At 37.7% G+C, this 12,330-nt stretch overlaps 1 protein-coding gene across 5 annotated transcripts in view; it reads right to left on the bottom strand.

Moving 5' to 3' along the window:
• TRAK2 (trafficking protein, kinesin binding 2) overlaps window positions 1–12,330 on the bottom strand; it is a 56,669-nt gene that overhangs the window by 31,800 nt on the left and 12,539 nt on the right. For 2 of the 5 annotated variants that reach the window (XM_015559132.1, XM_015559131.1), the window contains exon 2: window positions 206–478. In XM_015559132.1, coding sequence (XP_015414618.1) covers window positions 206–296 — 91 coding nt within the window. In that variant the 5' untranslated portion in view covers window positions 297–478. Of the gene's footprint in view, window positions 1–205; window positions 479–3,666; window positions 3,671–5,245; window positions 5,253–6,227; window positions 6,356–12,330 lie in introns of those variants that run through there. The other 3 variants (XM_006756241.2, XM_015559134.1, XM_015559133.1) reach the window with 3 other exon arrangements.

The raw sequence follows: 12,330 nt of genomic DNA, 5'->3' as shown, positions 1-12,330 counted from the left end.
GCTGACTGTCACATGGTAGAGGGAGTCAGACACAGACAAGCAAAGGCACACAAGGCAGATTTTGATAATATGATAGGAGACTATGGGATGAAAGAATTAATTCAGTCATCCTCCATTTCATTACAGTGATCTTATACACTGGATTAAGGCATCTGCATTTTATCCTGTAAGCAACACCCTTCAATATTTATTAAACTGGACTCACCAGTGATGCTCTCCGAGTCTCTGTGATTGTTATTCATGAGGTTTTCTTCACCCATTGGTGATGTAAAAATGGCATTCTGGGACTGATTCATGCAGGATCCTCTCTTGCTTTGGTTGAGAAGGACAGCTTTGGTATGAATTAGAGTAAAGGAAATCCATCAAGCCATTCAATAAAAAATGGATCTGGTTGTATGGATATTTCCCGATGGACAAATGACATCTGCAGCAATGAGTGCTCGCTCTCAGGTGATTATCATACCTTGACAGTCATGACCTAAAACAAAGAACAAATGACTCTGACATTCAGCATGCTCGTTAACAGCAGCAGTCCAATTACCTGCAATACAATGTCCGGCATTAAGAATGCTTTCCTAATGATGCCTACAACATGGATACATCTCAAAATAATTACGCTGGATGAGAAGTCAGACAGAAAAAGAGTACGTAGTTTATAATTCCATTTATATAAAATTCTAGAAAATGTAAACTTATCTATAATGACAGAAAGCAGATCAGTAGTTGCCTGGGTTTGGAGGAGGGATTACCAAGGGGCAGGGGAAACATTTTGGAGATGATGAATATATTTATTATTTTGATTGTGGTGATGGTTCCACAAGTGTATAACTATGTCAAAACTTACCACATTGTACACTTGAAATATGTTAATTATAGTCAATAAAACTATTAAATTTTTTAAAAATAACTGACTGTTTAAAGTAAAATAATAACATATTGTGGGATCTATAATATATGTAGATGTAAAATGTACTACAACAATTGTACAAAGGCCAGAGGAGAAAAATGGAAATATACTGTTGTAAAGCTTTTATATTACATGGAAATAGTAAAATATTGCTTAAAGGTAAACTGTGGTAAGTTAAAGATGTGTACTATAAACCCTAAAGCAACCAATAAAATGACTCAAGAATTACAGATAATAAACCAACAAAGGAGATAAAATCAAATAATATACAACAGTGTTTCTCAACCGTGGCACTGTTGACATTCTGGGCTTCTGGGCCAGATAACACTTTGTCATATGCTTTGTATAATATTTACTACCTGATTCTTTGTAGAAAAAGTTTGCCAATCCCTGATTTAATAGTACTATTATTCAGGCATCAAATAAACATCTGTCTAAATCAATTATTTCCTACATCAACTTCTTAAACAGGGTTCCCCCCTACATTTAGATACTTGCAATTATACCACTACTTCTAGAAAAATCCCAATAAACTAAAGAACAGACTTCTATTTTTTACACCTACAAGTATATTAAAATTATTTTCAATTTCTAAGAAAGCATTGTAAAAAAAGTAATGTCACAAATTTGCTTGTGAAGAAGAGAGGGGAAGGAGAAAGGGAGAAGGATGAAATGGGAGAGGATAAAGGCCAAGTGTCTTTCATACTGGTCCAAATTGGTTCTTAAATAGAACGGTGGTTCTTAATCATATTTTAACCAAAAACCATTGTGAAAATTTAACACTAATCTTGAGAACCTCTGCTGAACACTGTTACATGCCAGCTGGTTTAATCTTATATTTATATTACCATTCCTATTTTTTCTGTTTGTTTAAAAATCTTTTTTTACATATATCACACAGGAACACTTCCACACAAAAATCCTCAAGTTTCAACTATGGATTCCAGATCTTTGCTTTAAAGAATTGCTTCTTGCCCTAGCTGGTTTGGCTCAGTGCACAGAACATCGGCCTACGGACTGAAGAATCCCTGGTTTGATTTAGGTCAAGGGCACATGCCTGGGTTGCACGGGCTTGATCCCCAGTAGGGGGCATGCAGGAGGCAGCAAATCAATGATTCTCTCTTATCACTGATGTTTCTCTCTCTCTCCCTCTCCCTTTCTCTCTGAAATCAATAAAAAATATATTAAAAAAAGAATTGCTTTTTAAAATTGTTGATACTATTACAGATGTCCTCTATATGCACCCTCATTTACCCACCTTCATTCAGCCCCCACCCCCATCCTCTAGCTATCACCACACTGTTGTCTGTGTCCATGGGCTATGTCTATAAGTTCTTTGGCTAATCTCTTTGCTTCTTTCATCCAGTCCCCCACAACCATCCTCCCCTCTGACCTCTGTCAGTCTCTTTCATGTATCCATGCCTCTGGTTCTATTTTGTTCATCAGTTTATTTTGTTCATTAGATTCCACATATAAGTAAGATGCCCTAGTTGATTAGAGCATTGACCCAATATGTCAAGGTTGTGGGTTTGATCCCTGGTCATACAAGAGAATTTCATCTTAAACAGTTTTGGGGGTTTTGTTAAGGGTTTGGTCTTAACTCCTGCAAACAAGAATAGAGAAAACCAAGTTGAACACAGAACTAAGTCCATCTCCCGAGTCATGTAGGAGGAATCTAGACCTCCAGGGCAATCCAAGAACCTGCCCAACCTGCAGACTGTGGAGCAAGTCAGGGATGATCTGGAAATGATGTGTTCTTCCTGGTGACTCTTTAGTACTAAATAAACCTGCTGGATATGCTCTGGTCTAGATCTGAGCTCCTCAGTAGGTCTAGTTTGGAGCAGCAACAGTGAGTACAGAATAATGTCTATAACTTGGCATTAGACAAGCCTGAATTTTCAAGCCTGGTTTTCTGACTCTGAGCACATTATCTAACAGTTTCTCATTGTCAAGATAGGAGTTATAATTAACTACTCTTTATGGGGAGGGTCAGGTATGAGGACTAAAATGCTTGTTGCCTTTAGTTTCCGCCTTTTGCTTGGGCCTGAAGAAAAGATGCTGTCTTCAGCCTAATATTTATTCTTTTTTACTTTAATAAAAAACATAGTTTATTGGAAGCAGATACAAACTCCATTTCAATATTTCTTAAGTTTCTGGCTCAACAGCCAACTCTAAGCCCAGAATGGCTACCCTGTTTGTGTATAGAACAGATGTAGTTTAACCCCTTCCCCGGCAGAAACGTGTATACTCGTTTTCACAAAATGTTCTTTTTCAGTCGTCGACGAGTATACTAAGAAAATATGGTAAAAAAATATGGTTTATAGGAAGACGAGTTACAAACTGTTTTCATAACCAGCATCAAAAATACTATATAGAACCAAAATAAAAAAATTAGTCTGAAAAAGAAACGTTTTTAACAAAAAAATTGTTGGGGAAGGGGTTAAGGATTACATCTGAATAATCTTCATAAAGAGATAAGAACTGAGAAAATGCACTATAAAGAGACAAGTGTCATAAAACAGGGCTATTAAGGGAGATTATTTCTTCATGGATTGTGAGGAAGGGCTGCTTATAATAAAAGTCTTAACTATAACTGGTAACATTATCCATAGTATAGTGGCTGTATTCGTTTCCTGTTATTACTACAACAAATTACAAGTTTAGTGGCTTAAAACAAAGTCAATTTATTATCTTACACTGCTGGATGCCAAAGGATGAAATGATTTCAATGAACCAAAATCAGGGCTGTGCTTCCTCTGGAAGCTCTAGGGGAGAATCCTTGTCTTTTCTAGCTTTTAGACCTACATTCCTTGGCTTACAACCCCTTCCTCCATCTTCAAATCTGTTTCTATGTCCCATCACCACCTTCTGCCAAGTCTCCCTTTATCTCCCTCTTACAAGGGCAACTGTGATTACATTTAAATGGAGAGGAATAATCCAGGATAATCTCCCCATCTCCCAAATTCTTATTTTAGTCTCTTCTGCAAAATCTCTTTAATCATCCTATATAATAAAAGCCCAGCAACCAAATGGCAGAACGACCCCTCGCCCTGGCCAGCCCTGCCCCCGACTGGCCCCCATGGGGGCGGGCCAGCTGGAACCCACCAGTGCACGAATTCATGCACCAGGCCTCCATTATAAGATAACAGTCTCAGGTTCCAGGCAATAGGATCTGGATATCTTTGAGGGCCATTACTTAGTCTACCACCAGGGGTCCTCAAACTACAGCCCGCGGGCCACATGCAAATACAAATATTGTATTTGTTCCGTTTTGTTTTTTTACTTCAAAATAAGATATGTGCAGTGTGCACAGGAATTTGTTCATAGTTTTTTTTTAAACTATAGTCTGGCCCTCCAATGGTCTGAGGGACAGTGAACTGGCCCCCTGTTTAAAAAGTTTGAGGACCCCTGGTCTACCACAGTAGTTAAGAACATGAATTCTGGAACTAGACTGCCTATATCTGAACTCCAGCTTCACTTACTGGTTGTAGGATCTTGGATAAATTACTTAACCTCATTTCTTCACCTATAAAATGGGTCTAATAACAGGGTCTATTTAATGGGGTTGCTATGAGGATTAAGTGCGTTGAGAGAGGAAAATAACAGCACCTACCTCAGGGTCCATGGGGGAATTACACGAGCTAAACAATACTTTAGAATACAGTAAATATGATGAAAATATTAGTTTTAGTTCTATTAGCACCAATTAGTACTATTTGTCATCATTATTATTAGTTCTGTACCTTACACGAAGTTAACCACAATGTAAACCCTATTCCTGACTCCTTAATGCATCTTCCCTCAACATCAAAAGTCACATTTAATTCCTGCCTTGTGACAAGTGATATTTAGTGCCATTAATCCTTTTTCTTTCTACTTCTCTGATGCTTGAATAAAGAGAAAGCATGCAAAATCAGAGTCCTAAATGTAGTAAAACTGAACTTTGGCAAGCCAAACAACCACCTTTCAGTGCCCTTCCTAGTTTGTACGCACATATTCTAAGTATTTCCTTGAGTACCATCTACTCTCTATACTGGATCTCTGCTCACACTTTTTAGGAACAATTTTGCTGCTTTTTTATAAAACAATCAAGCATATGCATTATTAACAAGAAGCCAGCTTTTATAATTCATGAACATTGAGGAAAAAATAAAATAGCCAAATGACTTATTTTAATAAGAAGGAGACTTAAAAAAGAACAAGCAAATCATGGCCTTGATACAAATATTGCTGGCAGAAAACAACATGGTTACTGACTTAGTTTAGGCTAGCCATGGAAACTAATGGTCAACAATGAGTGCCTAAATATAGGTCCTGTGCCTTCAAAAATATTGCTACTTCCTTAACACAGGATACTCCAGTCAGAACAGGCTTACAGAAAGGCTAAAATAAATTCTGGGAAACTTCCTCTTGACAGAAGTGCAGACAAAAGTATAGTAAATATAATGATTTAATAAATCACTTAAAGTAGAAATATATTTAAAATTTTTATTGTACATCGCTTCTTGGCCTTTTGGCTAAGATCAAGTGTAGTATCTGTTCTTATCAGTTTAATATCTGATATGTCCTCTATCCGAGGACATTATATTAAATGTATTTTTGAAGCAGGGAGTTGGAATAGGAGCTTGCTCCGTCCACTCCACGCATCGACCCGGTATTGCAGTACCTCCGGGAACGGTGCACCCCCTCGGGGGGAAAAATAAATAAATAAAATTTTTATTGTACAAATAATACTTTGGGGATTAATTTAAGATACATGTGAGCTGTTGATCAGCACTCAGAAGTAGTAACAGTGCCCATCACCAGCTTCAGCAGCAGCTTTTTCAGGCAGTGGCAGCCCTAATCCAGACAAAGGATCAATTGTTTAATTTAAGAAATAAGTGTACATTGTCCCTACATTAAATAATAGATTTTGACAGAGACTCACTAATTTTAATGTATCTGGTTACATCAAAGATATCAAAAAACCCACAATCATTTTAAAACCAGACACTGAACCACAAAAGACATTTGATGACTTTAGTGCTAGGAGCTAAAAGAAAAAGCGGGTTTGGGGGGAAGGGGAACCCTCACCAAAATCCAACCTGGACAGTGAGCAGCAGAGCTGAGGAAGGCAGAGACCACACACCAACACCAAGTACAGGGGCACTCATGTGCAACAGTATATCCCACTGGCTACATTTTACCAGCAATTGTAAAGCTCACCTGAGAAAACAGGATTTGTGCCTGCAAATATTTTGTTCCTCCTTTTTAGTGCTATTTAAGTTAAAGATCAGTAGGGTTTTCAGAATATGAAATATATGGAGGCAGTTCTACTTACAAAAAGGTTGGATTCCAAAAGGTAGTTAAATCCACTTAGTTTAAAAGTCCAAAACCATGAGTGAGATTTAGGCTTTCAGGGTCCACATTTCCTCCTAGCTAATATTTTGAACATTAAAGAAACCCTGCCCTGTTATGTTGAAAATGAACGTTTGCTGAGGTGGGCAACCCCTCCCTGCCACAATCTCTACCAACAGGAGGAGGGAGGGAACCTCTGGCAGCTAAGGAATCCACACCTGCAGATTAGGAAAGGCCTCGAACCCATGGTGCCATCTGTGGTTTTTGATAAATTTCCAGTCGCACTTCATTCACCATGCTTAGCCTTTAAGTTCTTGAATGCCTAATTTTAACCTGTATCAACCTTTAACTAAAATAGACATCCCACTTTAACTATGATCCTTGGTTTAAAACATTTCAGACATCCACATTTCTTCATCGTTGGCCAGTTGTCAGTTGCACAGATACATATGTCTCACACACTGTGGAACTGTTCTTCATAATCATTCTTATGTCCAATAATTTATTTAACATGTATAATTTTCCCACTTTCATTTTTTACACTATTTCTACTTTTTTAAAAAAATATATTTTATTGATTTTTTACAGAGAAGAAGGGAGAGGGATAGAAAGTTAGAAACATCGATGAGAGAGAAACATCAATCAGCTGCCTCTTGCACACTCCCCAATTGGGGGTGTGCCCGCAACCAAGGTACACGCCCTTGACTGGAATCGAACCTGGGACCCTTCAGTCTGCAGGCTGATGCTCTATCCACTGAGCCAAACCGGTCAGGGCTCTACTTTTGTATAAATCAATTTATCATAGCTCTGCTTTTAGAGAGAAAGTAAGGTTTGCAATATTTATAAACTACCTCAGAACCAAACACATAGAAAATAAACATACTATCAATAGCAGTAAGGGCTGAGTTGAAAAGACCATTTGTTGGTGATCAGCAGAGCTGAATCCCTTGGTCTCAAGCATACTTTGTCCCTCTGCTAATTTAGAAAGTTCATAAATTACAAAATCAGCTCCTACTTTTCCACATTATTAAGTTAGCTCTCAAAGAGCACATGAGCTTATAAAAAGCATAGCTGTATATCTCATCTGGAGCTGCCACTTAGCAATAATTTGGGAGTCTGACAATTATTCTTATCTATGGTAATCCTTTCCTGTCACTAACTATTGGTCTTGGACAAACTCATAAAAATGTCCCCAAATAAAAAGCCCTTGGTGGGAATGCAGACCAGTGCAGCCATTCAAAGAAACCATCAGGCACTATGTAGTCAAATGAAGTACATGTGTAACCTAAGACTCAGCAATTGTGCTCCTGGGTTTACTGCATCCCAAAGAAATTCTCTTATCAGCCCATAAAGAGACAATTCCGAGATTATCTCCTGCATTGCTGTTTGTGACAGTAATGTGAGGGCCTACTCCCTGGAGAGTTGACAGGCAAAAGGTGGTGGATACACACGACAGAGCACCAAAGCACTACAAATACAGTGCCGAGCGAACAATGCAAGAAGCAAAATGCGAGAGACACCACAATGCCATTCACATTCATTCATTTTTTTCTGCATTATATTTATAAACATATGAAAATGCTTGCCTTAGGGGAAAGAAAATAAGGAGAATTTGGAGGAAGGTATGGGGATAAAAGGGAAATTCTTAACCGTTTGGCTGCTGACATATTTTTTCGGACATATGCCAAAACTGCGGCACTAATTGCGCGTGTATGGGAAAAAATGTAAAACACTTTTTATACAATAAACTCACTTGTATTGCTTTGCAACAACAAAAATTAAAAAATACCAATTGTTTACATAAATTTGTTTTAAATAAGAAGAGCACGATAGCGCTCCTTAGTAGTCAAACGGTTAAAACATATGGAAATCCTACTGTTCTTTTAGTAGGCTACTTGCCATATAATTATTACTGCATCTCTTCAATCCATAAAGTCTGAACATGAACCTGGACACAAAAACATTTGCTGGAGACAATCTATGCAGAACTAGCAATCTTGGCAATGAAACTATGTGGACACAGTTCTTGACAATTTCTTAAAAGGCCATGTTGCTTTTATATTACTACCTAGCTGCTCTAAAGCAGTATAATTAGATTTCAACTAAGGAAATGATAAAAAAAAGAAAACAAAAAACAAGTGTGATGAAGGCTCAGTGTTGACATTTTCAGGTGTTTGGTTATCTGATAAAAGCTTTGAAGGAAAAAGTGTTTTAAGTTCAAAGATGACAAGAGTTTAAACGTGGTGCATATAAACTACATTCCTTAAATAAACAAACCTCTGATTCTCATCAGATGAAAATCAGTCACAAGCTACACTGGAAATTTCCATTCAGTTTCTCTCTTCAAAACACATTGACACAACACAAACATCTGCACCTCTGTTTTTCACTATAAATAAAGTAATATGTTCATTCAAAAAAACGCTGGCAGTATAATATGGCAGATAAAAAAATGAAGAATAAATGAAAGCTAACTGTAATCTCTTACCAGCTTTCACTGGGAAGTAGAATATTAATATGCTGTTTAGCAGCCTACTCATTTATCTTTCCATGTCAACTTATTATCAATATATGCCATCATTTTAAAGTAATTCATTTCTGAATTACACAATATTTAGAATATATAATATATAATCACTGATACTTTCCATTAGGGACTTTCTAAAAATGAACGGGTTATTCATCCACTTCAAAACTCAAGAATCCATATAACAAGGGTTTAGCAAATTTTTTTGTAAAAAATGGGTAGTTAATATTTAAGGCTTTGCAGCCATATAAATAAGGCTTCTGCTGTCCTCTCCCCCCTTTTTTCCCCCCCCCCCCCCCGCCTTTTTTCAACCCTTTAAAAATGTAAAAAACATTCTTAGCTTACAGAATTGGCTGGATTTGGCCCACGGGATATAATTTGCTGACCTCTGGTTTATACCTTAAATCATGGTATTTTTGCATCACAACACCAAACTCTTATGGAAAATATTATAAATACCCAAATAAGAAATACCAACATCTTTTAAAACTACTTTTGGAGAGGAATTTCATCTTTTGCTTTTCACACTCATTTCTATAAGATGACTGGCTTAGCAATATAAAAAACAAAGCACATAAAGATTGAAAAAATAAATAAAAAAACAAAGCACATAAAGATTGAAAAAATAAATAAATAAACAAAGCACATTATTATTTGATAGTCAAAAATAATTTAGTGATGTCATATGGTACCTTAAGTAAAAGGAAATAGGATAGAAAATAGCTCAAAAACACTAAATGCAAACCTCAAAAGGATAGAAGACAGCACTATCTTCTCTGTACTACCTGACAAAAGAGTTACAAAGCCCTAGCTAGTTTGGTTCAGTGGGCAGAGCATCAGCCTGTGGACTGAACGGTCTGGGGTTCGATTCTGGTCCAGGGCACATGCCTGGGCTGCGGGCTCGGTCCCCAGTGGGGGGTGTGCAGGAGGGAGATGATCCATGATTCTCTCTCATCGTTGATGTTTCTATCTCTCTCTCCTATTCCTTTCCTCTCTGAAATCAATAAAAAAATACATACAAATATATGTATGTATGTATGTGTATATATATATACATATATGTGTGTGTGTGTGTGTATATACATATATAAGAGCTACAAAAAGCTATATAGTATATTCAATTCTAACATTGCAAAAGCTTTTAAGATAGGATTTTCTTATAACTTCTGAAGAATAGAGACTGAGTTTAGTATGAATTATTTAAATATATGGAAGTTTGATAAATGGAGGAAATATTTACTTGAGTATTACATCATCATCTTAACACAGGACAGCAGAGCTCCTCTGAGGAAAGAAATGTTTTTGTTTGGTAAAGCCCACTATGGTGCAAGGTGAGTTCTTGCAGCATTGACAGGAAAGCGAACTCCTCTGCATAAGACTAGGGAAATGACAGTTCTCTCTTTCTCTGGAAAGAAGTCCCATCCAGATGGCAGTAGCTCAGAGGCCACAAGAACACCAGGAATTTGCAGAAATCTAGGGAGAGTTTTGGCTTCCCTATAACATGAAACTGAAGGTTCAAAACAACTATTTAGCACTTAAAATCCAGACACTCAACTGATACTTGGGTTACTGGAATATTAAAATATTTGCTCACAAGAGCAGTTGCTGTTAAGAATTTATATTTCAGAATATTAATAAAATCATCATAGCTGTTATATTTTTAAATCTTTTCCAACATAGGAAATTATGTCATTTTGACTAAAGTACTGGTTTAAAAAAAAGGAAAAAACACAATTATAAGTCTTCAAAATTGAGTAATGCAGAGTAAGTGGTATTAGAGTTTGTGGGTTTCCTGTTCTCTTAACCAAAAATGCAGTGGAGGGGGTAATGTCTTGAGGCATTTTATATAATAGATTCTGTAGGTACTAAAATATGTACTATACTTCTGCAACCAAAAAAATTCTTCCCCACCAAATTAGAAAGTGTTTTTTTCAATGCTGACTGACAAATTTTAGGTTGTAAATTAAATCAAGAGACACCATTACCTGAAAACCTACAGACACTTCACAGATTAAGAAACTGAACAAATATAATCATGCTGGCAGACTTAAGAGTATTTACTGTGTAATCTGCACTTCACGACTTATCTTCAAATCAAATAGCTAAGGAGATCCCTCCAAGCAGCATTTTACACAGCAATAAAATAAATACAAATTTAAAAAACAGAAATATTTCAGGAATAGGTAGAAAATCTGTGTCCTCATTTCTTTTTGTCCCCTCTGAAAATCAAATGTAAACTTGTTTTTTCCTGGCTTAGGATGATCCTAAATTTTTCAGTTATTTTAAACTTATAATACTTAGTCTTCAGAAGCTGATGTTTCCAAAAGGTGCCAAAAGAAAAACTGTCGCCAATATAGCTCTTCAGATCAACAAAGTAATCAGTGGCACCAGGACATGCAATCTTAATTGGCCAGAAACAGGGTGTAACTTAAAATGGGAGTGATGCCAGGGTAGAATATTTATTATATAAACATATTTATAAACATATATAATTCTAGAATGAGTCTAGAATTCTGCATATCTAAGATTTATAACCATTTTAGTAACATAATTCTACTAGGCAAAAAAATGTTCAAATTATATTATGGTTTGGACATAAGACTCATTGATTTCCAAACCATTTGTCACAATCAATTACACGACTTCACGATAAGGTTACCTTTTGAGGGAGAAATGACATGTAGTGGGTGATTTGGGTTTGCCAATGAAATTCAGGAACCAAATAAAAACAGATAAAAATTCTGTTGGCTATCTGCAACTAGGGAGACAATTAAGATTCTCAATTGAGGAACCAAGATGGTGGCATAGGTTAACGCCGGAGTTTGCTGCCTCGAACAACCACTTCAAAAGTGAAACTAAAAGACGGAACGGACATCACCCAGAACCACAGGAAGGCTTGCTGAGTGGAAGTCCTACAACTAGGAGGAAAGAGAAACCGCATACCGACACTCAGAGGAGGCGCAGTGCTGAAGTCAAATACCGAGGTGCGTGCGGAGTGCATGCAGAGCGGGCTGGTGGCTGAGGGCACAGTTGGCGTTTTCAATTGGGAGGGAGTCTCAGGCTCTGAGCTCCAGATCCGGGCGAGTCTTTAGGGACCCAGACTCAAACGGGAGAAGCGGGACTGTCTGGCTTCGGTCGGAGCGAGTGCAGCTTTCTCTCCGAGGTTTGCAGCGGTTGCTGGGACTCAGAGAGGCAGAGCCCCTGGGGACAGGACTGAGAGCGGCCATAACTGCTCTCCCTCTCCGGCCCGCGCTGTTGATCCTGTGCGCCCCGCCCCGCCCAAGCCCTGCACAGAGGCATTTGCCGGATAGCCTCGGGCAAAGGCTAGATAAGCACTTCCCTAGAGGACAGAAGTTTTCCCAAGCAGACACAGCTGATTCTCACAGCCACTTGGCCTGGAGGTCAAATCCCCCCTAGTATTAGCTACAACAATCAAGGCTTAACTACAACAAGACTGCGCACAAAGACCACTAGGGGGTGCACCAAGAAAGCATAACAAAACGCGGAGACAAAGAAACAGGACAAAATTGTCAATGGAAGATATAGAGTTCAGAACCAC

Source organism: Myotis davidii, unplaced genomic scaffold (genome assembly GCF_000327345.1).
Source record: "Myotis davidii unplaced genomic scaffold, ASM32734v1 scaffold914, whole genome shotgun sequence".
Lineage (NCBI taxonomy): Eukaryota > Metazoa > Chordata > Mammalia > Chiroptera > Vespertilionidae > Myotis > Myotis davidii.
Note: the sequence above shows the minus strand (reverse complement) of the source record. Positions and strands in the feature narration are given on the sequence as shown.